The sequence below is a fragment of the Notechis scutatus genome, chromosome 5 (genome assembly GCF_049901735.1).
Source record: "Notechis scutatus isolate UNSWTSFEM ecotype Mainland chromosome 5, rNotScu1.2, whole genome shotgun sequence".
NCBI lineage: Eukaryota > Metazoa > Chordata > Lepidosauria > Squamata > Elapidae > Notechis > Notechis scutatus.
In genome coordinates, this window is record NC_142013.1 from 81376269 (window position 1) to 81395670 (window position 19402).

Sequence of the window (19402 nt, forward strand, 5' to 3'; positions counted from 1 at the left end):
GGTACCCTATTGGAAGATCTGAAGGTTAAAGGCTGGAGACAGATGATCTAGAAGAAATTTCATCTATTCTGTATGGTCACCGAGAGTTGTGATCAGTTTGATCACACAAAATATGTCTGTCTGTCTCTGTCTCTGTCTCTGTCTCTGTCTCTGTCTCTCTCTCTGTGTGTGTGTGTGTGTGTCTCACTCACTCACTCATTCTCTCTCTCTCTCTCCATGGTAGATATCATTCCTTCTAAAGCTTTATTGTATCACAGGTTAAAAATTGGATAACTTCTTTTTTTTAGAAACTGTGTAGCCAGAGATAGGGTTCAATAGTTAGGCAGAGTAACGAGATGATCAGAAAATATTGTTAAAGAGACCTACTCTACTAATCTGATTCCTAAAAAAGGATTTAAATGCTTTTCTGAGTTAAAGGGAACCATAAACCTTAACTTAATCTGTGCTATTTGCTAAATACCTTGATGTTGATAAATATATTCCAAAGACAAGAAGTTTGACTAATTAGTCTTATCAATGCCACCAGACATGGCTTATTCCAATCAATCAACCCAGTGTCATGTACCCTTTCAATACTTTTTTTAACTTCTTCTCACACTGACATCTTCCCAAAATACGGCTTTGTTATTCAGCCAATGAAACGCACAATGACCTTTGCTTTTTTCCCTACTTATTCTCATCATCGTGCCACTGCAATTAATTTTGATGGCCAAGACTCAATTTCAAAACATTTCACATGGCTAATTTTGTGCTTCTTTTAACAGACGTTTTACTTCTTATTTTTTATTTTAAATTTCTCCAGATACAATTAAAAATAATTGTGATGCTGTTGCTTTTTGCTCCCCCTCCCCCCCCTAAAACCCCATGTACCTATTACGGTATTATAACATTTTTACTGGAACAGAATATTGTAATTGAGGTAACTAGAAATTTCACCATAACATATATAACCAAAGCACTTCTGGACACTTTACCAGAAATGTCCTTGAATATATCTGGTAACAGCCAATATATTTTTGCTTGATACATACTGATATATCTATATCTATATATCAATCTATATATCTATATCTATATCTATATCTATATCTATATCTATATCTATATCTATATCTATATCTATATCTATATCTATATCTATCTATCTATCTATCTATCTATCTATCTATCTATCTATCTATCTATCTATCCACACACACACACACTTCCAGGTAGCTCCTACTATTAGCAGACTTGGCTAACAAACTTGGCCAGTTCCCTCTGTACTTTAATTCCAGTTATTTAAGAATATGAGAGTTGGTTTGTTTCCCTCTCAACTAGTTACAGCTATAAGTCATGGTTAATTCCAAATAAATAATGTGTTGCACTGTCTAGAATATTAGTCACATTTCCAGATATGAAGGATGAAATAGAAATAACGGAGTACTATATAACACTTTGGTTATAACATTTGGTGATTTGTGACCTATGTGTGCACTCTCAGTATATGTTTAGTTTTATCCCTTTATAATTTTGATGCCTTATCCACCTGCTTTCCAAATTTCAGTTAAATCCTAATGGAACACATTAAAAATAATGCCTCCTATGAATTTTCCACATAAGGAAATGTGTATAGTTAAACATTTGCAAAGTGATGAAAGATATATGGTACTGAAAAATAGCACTTCCAATAATTAAATTTATTTAAAATCAGTATCCTCAGAAAAGATTCTGCAGAATCCCAAGGATGGGGTAAAACAAAAAGAAAAGAAGTGGCACCAAGCTTTCAGGATATCGGAAAGCAGATTTTAATATAGTCTTTTTTTTAATCTTGAAAATAAGATCTAAATGTCCAGAATTTCCTTATGTTTTCAGAATGGATTTTCACCTAAGGGAAAAGGGAGCCTTTTGTATCTTTAATATCATTTATCTAAAATCTAGACACTCATTTATTGCATTAAACCACAGTTTACTGAATAAGTAACACACACACACACACAAACAAATATGCCAAAGTCTTACCAGGCACTTCGGAGGAATTCTGTTTCTTTTCCACATTTCTGCTTTCTGTTTTAAATTCTGGATTTTTGGTTATCTTTTCCTGCTTTTCTGTGCTTGTGTTAAGGCTAGTAATACTGGAGTGTTGTAAAGCAGGTTTTCTCGGCAGTGGAGGTTTTGTGTTTCCCTGTTCAGAGGATTTCAATTTAGTTTTGGAGCTTTCATTGGACAAATCAGTAACATTTCCATGCATTTTCTTCCTGGTTTCTCCTTTTTCAACTTTCAGTGAAGATAAAGTCCCCTCCTCTTTTACTAAATTAAGTTCAGCGTTATCTCCTTTCCGTTCCTTTGATTCCTGTCCAATGTCTCTGTATTTCAGTGATAAAGATGTGGACCTAAGTTTGACTTGGAAGGGATTTTGGCTCTCAGAGCTTGAATGGTTTGGACTTGACAGCTGCAGAAGATTCCCAAAAGAGTTGCTCAATACTGGTTTTGAACCCAAAGGCTGTGAGGCAAAAGTCTTTGAGTCTAGTGCTTGACTAGGAATATCAGATTCTGACTCTAATGAGGATTTCTGTTTATTAAAGCATCTTTTTTTCTCTTGTGAAGAGTTCATCTCAACATCCTTCTTTGACTTTTCCCTATTTGTGGATAAATGTACCTGCATGGCGAGAGGTTTCTCATGCTCTGAAGCATCCTTCGTGTCCAGGCTGTTAGATCTTGATCTCCACCGCGCTGATGATACTGAAAACTTTCTCAAGCCACAAAGGTCATTGGTTCCTTTCTCTGCTTTCCCTCCCAATATACCATCAGATACAGCTGGGAGATGGTCTTCATCATTGGATTCCAGTTTCTCTTGAGTTGCTTTCATTTTGCCTTGAGTCAAATAAGTTCTCTCTTCCAATGAAGAGTTTCTGCATGAAGCCCGAGAAATACTACTGTCCTCTGAATGCAGTAAATTTGGAAGCTGGGAAAGATGTGTGGATAAAGAAATGATGGAATTGGCCAATAAAGATGTTCTCTTTGTAGCTTCCTTGTTAGAAACACCTTCCAAAGTTTCCTTAGCATCTTTCAATGATTTTTTCTCTAATGCTTCTGATTCTGCAGTCACAGAATTTTTGGCAGGGATATTTTTAGCAGTTCTCAGGTCACTTTTGGATGGAATACCAGAAATCTGTTTATTTTCTTGGTTTAAAATACTTAAGGGCACATTACTTAGATTCTCAGGGGACATCTCTAAAGTTTCACAGTGGTCTTTGTCATGCTGTGGAACAATATTTTCTTTGGGGTCAGAAGTTGAAGATTGCCTTACAGTGTGTCCTAATTCCTGGACAGGTTCACCGCCCTCTGAAGTGTTTTCACAAGAATGTGAATCCATCAGAGAAGTGGAGCATGACATGTAAGTCTTTTCATCTGGGTGACTCAATGGCTGAAGCTCGGAAAAAACCATATTGGACAAAGCTGCATTGTCAGTCAGTTCCTGGTGGATGGAAATCACACCTTCGTAGGACGGTTCAACCGGCACTTCTTTCTCAACACTTTCATCTTCCTCAAGGGTGCAGATCATGTCACTATGAGACTCAGATAATTTCTTCTGCAAGGGAAAAAGAAAGAGCTTGCACCTTTTTTCTACGTCACAGTAGTACTTTAAAAAAAAAGATTAGTTACTCCTAAGATGGAAGCAGGGGTGGGCTGCAGGGGTTTGCAGGGGTTCTTGAGAGCCCCTAGCTAAGCTTCTGTGCAGTTTGGAGAACCCCCAAATCCCACTCCTGGCTGGCTCCACCCACCCCGCCCCTCCCAGGAGTCCCTATGCGGCCTGTTTTGGATGCAATTTAAGTGCAGGGCATGCGTGAAGGCTCGGGGAGGGGGAAAAATGGGCCTCCTGGAAATTTGGGAAGGTGAGAAATGGGCCTGTTTCTGATTTCCAGAAAGCCTTCAGAGTCCGGGGAGGACAAAAATGCCCCCCCCCATGGTGCAGGAGGCCGACTAGGCCGTGCCCACCATGGCCACGCCCACCCAGAACCGGGCAGAGAACCCTTTCCTAAAATTTTTGAAGTCCACCCCCCAGATGGAAGTATCATTGACAATAAAAATTTTGTCAATAAACTAAAATTAAAAGAGTTTGTTGTGGAATTTTGTGATTTGATTCACTTCCACAGTACGAAATATTTTCAAGAGATAGAATTGTAAGTGGTGCATGTGATGAAATTTGCAAGGCACATATATATGAGTGGCCACTATTTCCCTATGATTAACCAGTCCCTATTCTCAGATGAGCCATGAGTTTGGGTGCTCATACATTCAGTAATCACTAAGATCCACAAATTTTGTTATTCTGATTGCAAAGATTAAGACAGTTATCCATAAATGGAAGAGAAGTACTGTTAGTCTCTTGTTCTCTTATTCTATTTCTATCTTTAACAACTAAATACCGAGACTGTGTAAAAAAGGAGATTTGGAAGTACATCTATGAAGCACTTCAGACCCTTTAAAATAGCTGTATCTTTCAACAGAAGAGAATATTTGTAGCTCATGGTTTCATTGTGGAATCCTTGGTGATCTCTGAGCTTGGATGTTTCCTTGCATATGTTTCATTACCTGACTAGATAACATCATCAATGATAGTGGGTGTTCTAGTACTACCTAGGTGGGTAATAAAATATCTACAAGCAAACAAGCAAGCTCAGAGAATGCCAAGAACTCACAGCCACGTCTTTGGCCAAGCTTACGTAGCTTCTTCAGAAAATGCTTAGGAACATATGCTTAGGAACTAATTATTTCATAGTTTCTTCATTCGTCATAGTGCTTTTTACAAAAACTGCATAATTTCAGCCTACAACTTTGGCTAACTTTATTTTCTTCATTTTATATATATATATATATTTATTGGGAGTGTGCAGTATTTTGAATTTAAAGGAAAGAATGGACCTTTGAAATATATGGTGACACAAATGTACTGTTTGTCTGCAATTCCTTGAAGCGCTCATGCCTTTCCTATGATCATACAGCTGCCCTCTGCAATTGCTACATGATGCTAGGAAAACATGTATAATTTAATGAACTGCAGTGGAGGGCTAAATAGCATACCATGATACATCTCTTTGTCTTCACATAAATTAGAATTCAATGATACTTCTCAACATGTCCTTATAATTCGTGTCTCTCAACTACTGTAAACATTCTCATTTTCTGTGTAAATAATTGTAAGAGAGTCTTGCACTATTATATAAGCATGTTGCGTACACCCAACTACAGTGATTTATTCAAGCTGTAGTTTAGCATGAGATGTGAACCAAGCTTGTAACAACAATATTAGCCTTACAGGGACAGATCTGAATTTGTACAAAGCAACTTTTTAGGGTCCTAAGAGTACAAATAACTTTAGATGTTTCCTTTCACTCACTTAATGACCACATGACAGAAAAAGCTCACATCTGTAGTAAATAGGTAGTTCTCAACTTGCAACCACAATTGAGCCCAAAATACATATTGCTAAGTGAGACAGTTGTGAATTTTGCCCTATTTTACAACCTTTCTTACCACACTTGTTAAACTGTAAATCATTGCCGTTGTTAAGTTAGTAACACAATTGTTAAGTGAATCTGGCTTCCCCATTGACTTTGTCAGAAGGCTGCAAAAGTTGACCATATGACTCTGGGACACTGCAACTGTCATAAATATGAGCCTGTTGCCAAACATCCAAATTTTGATTACATGATCATGGGGAGGCTGCAAGGACGGTAAGTGTGAAAAACAGTCAAAAGTCCCTTTTTTACTACCATTGTAACTTCAAACTGTCACTAAATGAAAGGTTGCAAGTTGAAGACTATCTGCATTTCATGGTATACCTATTCAATAGGACCGTGCAAAGCATTAGAAAGGCATTTTTCACAAAATACATTAGCACAGAGAATCCTTCCTTGAGGTGTCAAAGCATCCAATCCTTCAAAATACTTGTGGCCCTGCTTCAAAGGCCACCCTTCCCAGCTGTTGGCACATGTATGATTAGACCATACTTTCACTGGAACCCCCCCCAGCACATTAGAATAGGTGCGTATCCCCTTATATGTGCACAGATAGTTGAGGATAGCCTCTAAAGTAGTTGCCTGACCCTTCTGGGGCATGTGATTATTTTTGTGTTTTGAGGAAGGGAACATCACGAACTTCAACAAGTTTAGCAAAGTGTCCCTTTTAAATACTTGGCACAGCCTTGTGGCTCATCAAGGAGGTTTTTTAAATATTGTTACATCATAGGAAGAGCCTGTACAGAAAAAGAAACCTCCATCCACAAATATTTCCTCTTTAAAATGCTTCCCTCTCCCTCCCTTCCTCCCTCCCTCCCTCTCTCTCTCATCAATTACCAAAGGTAGTCTTCTTATTTTGCTAGATCTCTGGTTCCGTGGTTTTATTGAAAGCTTGTGCTTAGCAGCAGAATTATCCAAGCAAGAGGATAATTCCGGAAGAATATCAAAATCTGCAGCAGGGGAACAGCTGCTATCAAATATTTGTTCAGTTATAATTGTAGCTTTTGGCTGATGGGAGAACAGCTGACTTTCTGTAGAACAGGATCTTGAAGGACTTTTTGTGATCTAAAGACAAAGGGGGAAGGGGAATAGCATCAAAGCAAATCTATAATAATTTTAAAAGAAAGAAAAAAACCAGGAAATTCCTAAATGATGCTACATGCACTTATTTCATCATCGTTAGAATTAACAGTGCTTTCAAACTATCCATCGTTTGTTTATATCTGTTTATATTTTTTCCTGTAAGCAGAACTTAATTTTCCTATTTTATTTATTTATTTAAACTATGGAGGACAAAACAAAAAAACAGGAAAAAACAAGAAAATCAGGCCTTTAACTCATCAATACTTGGGGAATAGCGAGTAATTTGCAATTTGCTGACACAGATCGTTACATTTAAATTTTTTGCTACAGCTAAGCAACAAAATAATCATCTGGTACGTTGTTACATTTAAATTTTTTGCTATAGCTAAGCAACAAAATAGTCATCTGGTACGTTAAAAAATAAAAGTTGTGGACTTTTCATAGCCATGTTGCTTGTGATATTGTGCTCCTTTTTTCTCTTCTTTCAGGAAACTGAAAAGTGTTTGTTTGGCACCTTGTCATCAAAATAAATCTCAAGTTTGGCAAAAGAAACAATGAGCTGTTCATATTTCAGAACAATGAATATAGAAACAGTTGATTAAAATAGAATGGTAATCATTGTTATAATATTCTTTATTATGATCTACACACAGAAAGTGTTCACTTAGGAAAGAAAAGTAGTAATTTCTTTGTGTATTACTTCTCCATTTGTAGTGTTCCAATTGTCCCTTCTATCTCCTACATGCCTATTAGCTCTTCTCCAGAGGAGAGAATAAATGGGGTCCTTCAAGAGGCTACTAAAGCCATTCTTCAATCTGCTGGTTACTCTGTGCCACTGATTGAAGAGAGGCAGACATTTTATCAAAGAGAGCTTTGGGAAAGAATAACAATGCTCTCAAACAGAATAGCCAATAGCCTTCATTAGCAAAGCAGTTGCAATTTTGACTGTAAGAGAGAAATGTGGCCGATCAATTAGAGAAGAATAAAAGGGGTAATCAAAAGACCCATTTTGATCAAAAGATCAAAATCTTTGGACCTGTTCAAAATTAACTTTTAAAGACGGTGTGAGGGAAATTGTTAAAAAAAAACTTCACATTTTCGTTTTGGGTTACTCCTAGCCTAGCAAATAAAATATGCCTGCATTTGTTTCCAGTTCATTTCTTTCTTAGCCGTGTTTGAAATAAAAATAGATGATGATAGGTGTAATGCAGTTAATGATTCATTAATATTTCATTAATATTTCTTAAGAAAAGTGTTGCAACCTGTCTCTGCCACTTTTCTGGGAATTCAGGCACGCCATGAGACATTACAGCATTGACGTTAAGTATAGATATAATTTAATTACCTGTTCTTCTTCTTCACTGCCTGTTCCAGTTAAACTCAAAGCACTATGATGCTTGTGAGAGTCCGAAAACTGTGGGGTAGAATGAGGAAAAGTTTAAGTAATAGATGTCAATATGAAATGAAATATAAACAAACGCTATAGTCCCTACTATGCCAGTATTTTTTCAAACTTGGCAACTTTAAGTTATGTGAACTTCAACTCCCAAAATTCCCCAGCCAGCATGCTGTGCTATACAAACACAATACCATATCAACATCACACAGGCAACAAGAATGTTTCTATAAAGCTCTAAAAATTAGGAGAAATCTCTAAATATGATAGTAGAGATTGTTTTGAGAAGAATGCTGAGTATATTTTCTAGTATTTACAGTTTTCTTTAAGAAAATATCAGAGTAAGGGACTTTCACAACTGATGAACTGAAGTGTTCTCTCCCCAGATTTCAACCAATCTCTCCTGTTCATTGTTTCTATCCCAACCATTGCAGACTCCTGATTTTTCTCCAAAATAATGGGTAGCAAAGCTTAACAGATGTTATACACCTTAAAGCTTTGATATGTGAAAAGAAGGACGAAAGCACCACTTTAACTTTGGTATAGCTCAGAAAACGTAATGCCTATCTCACTCATATACTGAAAATGAAGTAAAGGCAACATTATGAGAAAAACCACAGGAAGAAAAGATGTTGCCTAGGCATGTTTGTGCCACAATTAGATGAAAGTTGGAAAGGCCTTCAGATTAGCTGTCATTTTCTTTCTACTTCATTTTTGAACTTTGTTTGAAGCTTTTCTTTCTGAACAGTATCTCAGTCCGGAAGGAATCAAATAGATCTCTAAAAATCGACTACAATAAATATTCCCTCTATCATTTGACATGATTCTAGGGGATTCCATTTCTTACAGTTATTCTTATGTTTAGGCATTTTTCAAAACACCTTTCTCTTAGAAAAACAAGGTCTTATCTATAGTATATAAATATTTGAATATCTTTATTATTAAACTTCTGACAGTTACTATTACTACAAAGTGCAATATAAATTCAAATAATAAAGGAATCCATAATGATAAAATGCATTTCCCAATTTATCCTACCTTTGGTGTATTGGGATTTAGAATTTCTTGTAGCAAATATGTTTCTGGTGGGCTCCTGGGTAGGCCATCATCTTCTGAACTCATTCCCGCATCTTCTTGTTTTTTGGAAGGCGTTCCAAATGGATATGAGAGACCCATCTTCCAGTTTTGTTGGAGTTTCACCTACAATGCCAAATATTGAGTTTTAATACATTTCTTAAACTACTAAAATAATAAATTTGCTTTCATAAAAGAAAAAATGATGCATCTTTCTGTTGTTCCCCAAATGACAAGTGCACTTTCTTTTTGTTCCCAGGAGAAAGATGCATGTGGATAATGTCATTTTATTCAGCCTCTTGCCCTTTACCTTATTTGATTATATACCAGGAGAGTATAAGATTTTATACAATGCTTACTTATTGTTGTGACCCACTTTTATTAAATTATGTTGTAAATAATAAACAAAACAATGTTGATCCTGCCCTTGGGGCCCAAGGTATAGGTCAAGGGAGTTTAGTGGCAGGAAAATGAACAAGCAATTATATTCTGTTTACATTTCTTCACACTAATTACTAATAAAGGAGGACAGGATATCTGTTCCAAAACTATGCAAAGACTGAGTACATCCTTATGCCCTCTCCAAAAGGTACTTTTTGACTTTCAGTGTAGATCATGTGATACCGTATAACCAACATATAATCACCTTGATATTCAAGTTCCTTGGATGACTAAATTCCCTACATCATTAATTTAGAGAAATCCTATTGCAAATGTTTCTGTTGATTCATATGTTGAATATCATACTGCATAGACACACATCTGCAATCATACCACAAATGAAAGACTCTGGAAATAATGGAAATTAATCATTTCAACAGCATTACCTGCAAAGATCTAATTCGATCAGAAACATTTTCCTGAGAAAATACTCGAATTGGCCTAGGCGGTTCTTGTGGAGTCTCAGAAATGAAAATGCTGTCATGTGACAAAGCTCTGTTTCCCATGATAGTTCTGTGCATCCTAGAAGAATATGGAAAGCTAATAAAACAACACGTATTTAAACCTGGTCTTTCTTTTCAAGAAATGAAATCTACAGTATTTGCAATGCAAATTTGAGTAGGAATGTAATGAGGGAAGGAATGACTGAAGAAAGATGCCCTATAACAGTATCTGATGTATTTTGGTCTTCATGATTTTACCTACAGACATTATTTTTGAATACCAGATTCACTAGAGATCTAGATTCTCTAGTAGAACAAAGTACAATCCCATAATTTATTTAGAAGGATCTAACCAATAAAGTGGCTAATGAATAATTTGGGGTTCAGTCATAAGAGATGCCCAACATGTTTGCAGAATTGAAAAGGATTTAGATAACACATTTCCAACTAGGGTCTGCAATTCTTCAGGCAACTTTAGTCCAGTCAGTTGCAAGCTGAAGTTGTATGCACCAAATACTTGTCACCCAACTACTATAGGTAGATTAGACCAAAAAATCAACTCCATGCAAATGCTAAAACTAATTTTATTGAGATAGGCTGTACCAGGGATGTCAAACTCACATTGTCATGTCATCGTCACGTGACATATTGTGACTTTCCCCCCTTTGCTAAACCAGGGGTAGGCATGGCCAGCGCATGATGAATCCAGCTCATGGGCTGCAAGTTTGACACCCCTGGGCTATATACTAACAGAATCTTGCAAGTTTGTGCTGTCATGCCTCCTAGTTTAATGAATTAGGAAGGTTCAGATATTTAAGTCAGAATTGCTTCTCGATATTAACTAATTCTGAACTTTAAAAATGCTTCGGCTCTTTTTAACCAGTTAACAGTTCTTGCATATCGCTATCAAGGTCATCTCCCTTACTTTCAATATCAACCAAAATTCTCTAATGATGAGAACCAAAGGATAATTCCTCTTTATCAAACTTTATATAAAAGTTTATCACCACCAACTATTCTACACTAATTGCAAACTTATGATTCTCTGCCATAGTTCCTGAGAATCTCTACTTTGTGATTACTTAGATAATGTTGTATTTTTATAGATAATCAATATGTGCAATAAGTGTTCTTTTGTGGATTGCTATATCTGTTACAGTAGATAATTTTGTCCTAACAAAGCAAATATAATTTTCCTACAAAGATAATACATAGGCATCAGAATAGCCCAAAGCCCTTTTGTAAGAAAAATAAAATAGGGGGAAAATAGCAGTGTACACCTTGTATTAATTGCAAGGTTATCTAAGGCAAGTATCATGGATGTTTATGTCTTTGCCAATTGATGTTAATTTATATCATCCTTCCAAATATTAAGACTTTAAATTAAATATATCTCCATTAAATAAAGGTGCTATAGCAATGAACACAAAAAAGAGAAGCTGTAAATAAGAACTATGAGGTTCTCCTAACATCTACTACAAATATGTTCAATAAAAATAGCAAAGTAATATTATTCTTCCTCAATCTAGTGCTTTCCATATTTATTGAACTATCATTTCCATGGCTCTTTTTATCCTGTGTAAGAATAAATTTCCAGAATTTTTACAGTAGTCTTTCTGTACATTGACTTTGAAGTCATTTTAATAGTAGTACTAATAGGAGATAAAACCATTTTGTACAATAGCACCTTCTAATGGCAACATTGAGCAAAGCATTCTTTATTAGCATTATAAGACAACATTCTGGAACATTTACTTATTTTATCGACTTCATCAAGTTTACTTTTCCCAGTATAGCTTACCACAAATGGAAATCATTACATAGTTTGAAAATATTCTAAAATAGTAATGAAAATACTACATAGCACACATACACACACGTAAGATCCAAAATTGTAAAGGTGCTTTGGAGTAAGATAGGGGCACACACTTTTGCACCTCTTGGTGCTTCCTTAAAGAAACTGCATCTTTTCCTGGGATCCCAAATAGCCACACAAAACCAAGAAATTATGCTTTGGAGTTAAAGAGACACAGTCAAGAGCAGGTGTGTGTATGCTGTGAGGGTCCATTTAACTCAAATGAATTTTTCTGGGAATGCACAACTATCAGGAGCAAGTTGTTTATGGAGCCTGCCCCACCGCACATTTTCAGTTTTGACTCTGAATGTCTTAGGAAAGCACCTTTGGGATGTTTTGACTCTGAATGTTTAGAAAGGCATGAAATCAAACAGCAGACTGACTGACTGAAAACCTTCCATTCTAGACATAAAAGGGGAAGAATTTGGGGAGGATATTATTCTCCCCCATAGTACAGGTGGTCCTCAACTTACAACAGTTTGCTTAGTGACTGTTCAAAGTTATAACGGCACTGAAAAAAGTGATTTATGACAACTTTTCACACTTGTGACCATTGCAGCATCTCCATGGTCATGTGGCTTACATTTGGATCCTTGGTAACTGGTTCATATTTATGACGGTTGCAGTGTCCTGGGGTCATGTGGTCATCTTTTGTGACCTGACAAGCAAAGTCAATGGGGAAGCCAGTTTCACTTAACAACCGTGTTACTAATTTAACAACTGCCATGATTCACTTAACAGTTGTGGCAAGAAAAGTCATAAAATGGGGCAAAGCTCACTTAAAAACTTCTCACTTAGCAACATAAATTTTGGGCTCAATTGTGGCCGTAAGTTGAGGACCACCTGTATTGGGATGGTAAAAAGAGGTTGATGGCAGGATAATGAAGTATGTGCTTGATGTGCTTCAATGGCAAGAGAATTCAGAATATTTATTCATTAATTTATTAAGTTTATATTCCGCCCCTCTCATTGGGACTATTAGCTAAGAATGTCTATTTCTAACAATGCTTGCTGCTCTCCAGCATGGATCAATATCAGGACATTCTTCTAATTATCCCTTTACGACAGCTTCAGAGGACTATCCTAGATATTCATCAAAGGAAGCATTTGTACACATGGAGGATTGCCCTTTGGAAATAACCTTGCTTTTCAGTCAACAACAACAACTTGCTTTGCAAAAAAAGTAAAAGGCAAGCATGTGACTTACTTCAGATCATCTTCAGAATCATAATCTATATGCCTAGATGGTGTGGCTGAGATATCAGTTGCAGACTGACATGTGTTGATATTACCACTTCCTGATGATGTTAATGTTTCTTTCCTTTTCCTTTTCCCAAAGAACTTTTTAATAGATTTAAACTTTGATTTCTTCTTTCCTAGGTGAATAGGTATTAATGAAAAATAATTACTTTTAGACAATATTTTCAAAGAGACACAAAGTCAGAACAAAGTGATACAAGGATGGTTTTCCAATTTGGACAATTCCTGAATTTTTATTCCTAAAACTGACTGCAGCTTTCATTGAAAGAGATATGAAAATAGGAAACCAAAAATCAATGATACTAAAAGAAAATCAACCTATTTTTTAAATTGATCATCTAACTTACAAATATAATTCTGGTTTTAATATACATACAGGAATAATTAATCTAACCTAAGTTGAAATTGCTAAATATCCATTCCCAGTTGAGAGAATGTCTCAATTCACTCATAATAAAATGTAAACTTTAGAATGAGCATATTTTTAATTATAGAGGACTATATTAAGGATACAAATATTTTTCTTTAAGAAGCTAAGGTGCTATATTTCTTCCACAACATGTAGTTAGAATTTCCTATAAATAAGAATCAGTGAATTCAATGGAATTCTTTCTCAACAGAATATCCATAAGATTGTACTGCCAACTAATAAAACAATGTTAAAATATTTTTGTTTTTAAATATGACTTTCACTATTTGGTCACCAAGTGAAATGTGTGTTTCTAAGTACTTACAAGTCAGAAGATACCATTTTGATCTTTAAAAAGTAATGTTACTCGCAAATGTGAACATACAACAACACATAGCTTCTCCTTTGGAATAATTTCCATTCATATACAAATCATATAATAGACGGGTGATTAGTTATGTACATTTTAACTGACTACAGTGCATTAAGATTAAATTGGATAATTGACCTAAAACAGAGTTCCTATTCTGCACAGCAAAAAGAATTGTTAGTAATTAGTATTTTCTCAAACATATAATTATAATGTGACATTTACCTGAAGCTTCTTCCCCAAATCCTTCTGCTTCTTGAAACTTCGTATCCATTGTCCTTGTAAAATTCATACACTATAATAGTCTCTAACATAGAAACATAAAAAGTAACATATGAAAGTTAAGTGCATGTTTTTTTTTAAATTGACAATACTTAATTCTTACTCCTAATCACATTCTATCAGTTATGAACTTTAATCGGGGTGTCCCTTTCAGTGCCCAAATTCTGATCATATTTTTAGAAAGGATTTTTTTTTAAAATTGGAACAATCCTATCAACCAGTCTTGAAAAAAGGATTATTATAAATGTGTCAATATGATGATATTTTAATATAATATTGCTTAGTTAGAGTGATTTACACTATGTATTTTCATAGCTGAACATTTTAACATACAAACTAATTGATTCCCTGATTATATATCATTGCTCAAAAATGATTGAAAAACTGCTTGCTTTGTTATTTGCTACTACCTCTCAGGGTTCTTCCCAAAATTTAATACAGGTAAGTCCTTGACTTATGACCATGGAGATTCTCAGTCATCCAGATCATGCTTTTTTCCAAAGTCTAGTTGCCTTTTGAAGAAAAAAAAAAAGCACCTTTGGGATTTGACTTACAACCATAATGGAGCTGAAATTATGGACGTAAGCTGTGTTGATAATTAAACAGGTCATATGTATTTATTTATTTATTAAATATAATGCTGCCAATCTTCCTGATGGTCATCAAGCAAGTCTATAGTTATTAAGCAAATCCATGGGAGGTTTTTGCTGGAAACCAGAAATAAATGCTAATTTCTAATGAAAAGTGTTGTAAATCACAGTCACGTGTTTTGGTTTTGTGGGCTACCTGCAAGTTTGTTGACTATTTTATTAGGGTTGAAAGACTCTGGGAAAGTCTGAAAATTTCCCAAGTGTCTTTGCTCATTCCTGCCCAAATTATGAATACATTTATTCCACATTTTGTCAGGACATTTTATGTGATTTTCATTGTCTCAAGTTTTTCTGCCTTCAATTTTGTAAGATTTTAGGTGAAGTAGGCTACTATGTATACCTCATGGAGAGGGGACTGAATACATTATGTCATTTTGTAAGATGTAAAAGTTAAATTCTGTTCCACATGGGTTCATTTTCTGTTCCTGCTGAAGACAGATACAGTATTTTTTCCTTGCATCTTTTTCCTGTCGATATTCTCCAATTGGGGGAACAGCTCCTTTCTATGAAAAGAATTCAGCTACTTTATTTATCTGGCTGTGTTTAGGATTAGAAGGAATTAAGGATAAACACATGAAAGTTGCTATGGATATGATGTTCTCTAGAAGTGTTTGGAAAGTTAGATGAGCTGAAGAGAATTCATATTTTAACACACTGACTGTTTTAGTCTGCATGATGAAAGTTTTGTGTTATCATCTATCCCCATTTACTAAGGCTAGTTTGGATATTAATTTCTCTTTAAAATTTAACAAGGAGCTAAAAATGTACTATTCTCTACTTGCTACACTATGTATATTTAAATAATTGTACAAGAAGAGCTGTAAGTTAAAGTGATGGGTTTTCAGGCTCTGGGGTGTATGGTCAAAAGGCAAGGAAGAGCATAGCCTCAAATATTACAATTTAAAAAAAAATTAGAGCCAATTTGGTCTAGCAGTTCAAGTATCAGGCTACGAAATGAGAGGCTGTAAGTTCAAGTCGTGCCTTAGTCACAAAAACCAGCTGGGTGACTTTGGGCCAGTCATTTTTCTCAGCCTAATCCACTTCACAGAGTGGTTATTGTTGGGAAAATAAGGAAGAGGAAGGTGAGATATTTGTAAAAATAATAAAGGCAGAAAACAAACAAAAAAGCAAGCGTGGGTTTCACCTTACCATCTCTCCGCTAGGCATCTGTTTCTAATTTTATGCCAAATCCTGGGGTCCTATATCTTGGGCAATATGTTTGAAATGTCTAACTTTTAATTTATCTTGACGGTACTAGTAATGAGCCCTCACTTTAGCCATCCTAGCAACAGGTTACATGGCCATGCCAAGAAGGAAGAAAGAAATACAACTCTGAACTGACTTTCAAAGAAGATACACAATGTTCAGCATTCTCAGCAGACTTTAAAGAGCTCCAAACAGAACCATACCCTGAATTTTTTTAGCAAATAGAGGCTTTGGTAAAACAGCAAGAAAATAATTATTTTTCCAGAACTGCTGCCACAGACTTTTTGCAAATATAAGCTTTTGAATGATGCATGACAAAAAAAAAATTTAATTTTTCCTTTAAACTTCTGGTGGGTGATTTTTCTTGCTTCTTTTTCTTTTCCTGAATATTTTTCTTGTTTATTTTTCAAGGTTTTTTATCATTTTTTTACTATTTTATCACTTTAACCAAAAGGTTTTTTTTTTTTGCTTAATGTTTTTCAGTGGAGTTGCTTTTTGAAAAAGTTATTACGCATTATTTTTTGTTCTTTATCTATCTAAATATTGGGGTGCGCATTGGTGTGTTTCACATTTAGGTTACCTTTAATTGCCAATTGGAATTGGAATATCAAAGAGCTTAGATATTGTTTGAAGAGAAGGTACGTTTTGACTAGATGGCAAAATCTCCCTGTCCTCAGACTTTCAACAGCAAACATTACAACTTCCTGGGAAACATTATGTATGAAACAAAAACAACCTTAACTTGGTGTAATCATTCTAGGCAGCAGCCAAGTTTATTTGAGTTTAACAATAACCACTATGTGATAAACACATTTCCTCATCTGACGTAATCCCTAAGGATCTAATGTAAAGCTGAACAAGCTGGAGTTTATTAACATGGAACATCATGCTAAAATACTCATATAGCATTCTTAGGGCGCCTTAGAGCTCTCTTCTTTCACGGGAATTGATTCAAATGAATCCTACTCTATATGACATTCTATTTCCTCTGTTCTTAAACTGTAAAGCAAACTTGGTTTTATTAAGTAAGAAATTACAGCATATATATTTATATCAAGATAGTTAGGCATGATTTGATTGCTTATTGTGCCCTATGACTATCATTAAGTGTTGTACCTTATGATTCTTGACTCCTGAAGAATGTATCTTTTCTTTTATGTATACTGAGAGTATTTGCACCAAGACAAATTCCTTGTGTGTCCAATCACATTTGGCCAATAAAGAATTCTCTCTCTCTCTCTCTCTCTCTCTCTCTCTCTCTCTCTCTCTCTCTCCCTCCCTCCCTCCATCCATCCATCCATCCATCCATCCATCCATCCATCCATCCATCCATCCATCTATCTATCTATCTATCTATCTATCTATCTATCTATCTATCTATCTATCTATCTATCTTTCTATCTCCTTGAAGACCACTTGGAAATTTCAACTGGTCTACAATGCAGCACCATGCACAGTAATGAAGGCTCCTTGGTTTGCCTAGGTAACATCTTTGGCTTCCTCTTTCTAGGTGCAATTCAGGCTGATGCTTCTTACCTTTAAAGCCCTATTATTTGTGGGGCCATCTTTCCCTAAGGACACCTCTCCATCCATACTTAGGGGAAGGGATTAGAAGATGCCTAACTAGGCATTTTCTAATCCCTTCCCCTAAATATCACCATAAGATGAGAGATAGGAAATGTGCCATTTCTGTGGTAGCCTCTGACCTATAGAACACTCTTGCCCCATAAATGTCCCAAAGGTGCTTTTCAAAAGGCAACTTAATTGCTTGAGAGTTTTTTGCTTGAAAACAAAAAAGAGCTTCTACAGTTCTTAAAATAGTGAGTATTGAAGAAGTGAAACATTTTCAAAGAAAAAAATAACCAAGAAAGTCCAGCTACCTTTTGAAAAGCATTGTTGAGACAACCATGACCTGGATGATTGTGAGTCTCCATAACATTCTGCTCAATGAAGTTCAGGAGGTCTCTACCCTCCATAAAGCATTGGAGATCTGGCTTTTCCCCCAAGCCCTCAGCTAAGATTGAATAGCTGTACATCTGACGTTTCACTTGGCCCCAGGCTTTTGTTCTTTTCAGTATTTTAATATAGTTAGTTTTTATAATTTTAATATGGTTTTGTATATTGTTTTAACTTCTAATTGGTAGCTGTCCAAAGTTGGTGATAATATGGGCATCTGTATAAAACTTTTAAATTAATAAATACCAATTAAATATGTGATTTTTTTTAAAAAAATCTCAGTTTTCAATTAAAACAATTAAAAATAATGCACAGGAAATATACTTATACGTATTGATTATTGTTAGTTTAATTCTTCAGAAAAATATTATATAATCATCTAAGATGAAAATTGCCTCATTTAATGAACTTTTAAAAGATACCAAAGTCCATTTTGTATGAAAGATGAAATCACGGACATCTTTATTTTAAACTTACTAGGGATTTTAATTTTTTTGTTCCAAAAATGGTGCATTTTTAAAATTTTATAAATATTCATTGTGAAATTATAATTGTATGACATTTTAGGTTCTTTGATTATTTACCTATTTAATTTATTTATCAAATTTTAAAAACTTATTCGCACCTATTTGCCTATTTTTCATGTCATTTATTTTTTCTTGTTTAAATTCATTCCGTAAAATATTTAATTATTTATTTTAATTAAATTAATTATTTTAATTAAATATTTTAATTAAAATATTTTACAGAATGAATTTAAAGTGAGCAAAAGAGAGTTCATGAACTTGAAATAATAAAACCAATTTTTACTTCTTACTTCTCTATCTTGATAAAATAGAATGTCCGTTAAAGAATAATTCATAGAAAATTCAGGCACATGTAAGTCCATTAAATTTTCCACACATTGGGTGCCAATGAGACTTAGCCTCACTTTTATTTCAGAGATTACAATATACCCAATCATAGTATAGTATAACAAAAAAACCAAAATACAATACAATTCAGAAAAAACCCAACCAAGAACAAATAAGAAATCAGGTAAAGAGTGGCAAATCAGGCCAACAACAACAGACAAAAGAGGCTCTGAGGTAATTTAGAATGTTATCAGGGTGAAAGCTATATATGGGCCTATGCATATGAATGTACTGGTAGATCTCAATGACTACAATCAAGCAAAACATTTCTGTTGCTAAATGAAACATTTTGTGAAGTGAATTTCCCTCCATTTTACGAACTTTCTCATCACAGTTGTTAAGTGAATTATTGCAGTTGTTAAGTCAGTAACATGGTGATTAAGTGAGTCTCGCTTCCCCATTGACTTTGCTTGTCAGAAGAGTACAAAAGGCGAGCATATGACACCAGAGCATTGCTACTATCGTATGAACCAGTTGCCAAGCATCTGAATTTCAATCAGATGACCATGGGGATGCTGCAATAATTGCGAGTGTGAAAAAAATGTCATAGCAGATAATCAGA

At 35.0% G+C, this 19402-nt stretch overlaps 1 protein-coding gene across 2 annotated transcripts in view; it reads right to left on the minus strand.

The window, feature by feature from the left end:
- The window catches only part of CRACDL (CRACD like), a 48376-nt gene that overhangs the window by 14462 nt on the left and 14512 nt on the right, over nt 1–19402 (minus strand). The window contains exons 3-9 of one of the 2 annotated variants that reach the window (XM_026666812.2): nt 14058–14139; nt 13001–13169; nt 9882–10017; nt 9019–9180; nt 7930–7998; nt 6339–6566; nt 2002–3571 (exon numbers count right to left, since the gene is read on the minus strand). In XM_026666812.2, coding sequence (XP_026522597.2) covers nt 2002–3571; nt 6339–6566; nt 7930–7998; nt 9019–9180; nt 9882–10017; nt 13001–13169; nt 14058–14124 — 2401 coding nt within the window. In that variant the 5' untranslated portion in view covers nt 14125–14139. The remainder of the gene's footprint in view (nt 1–2001; nt 3572–6338; nt 6567–7929; nt 7999–9018; nt 9181–9881; nt 10018–13000; nt 13170–14057; nt 14140–19402) is intronic. The other variant, XM_087967144.1, reaches the window with a different exon arrangement.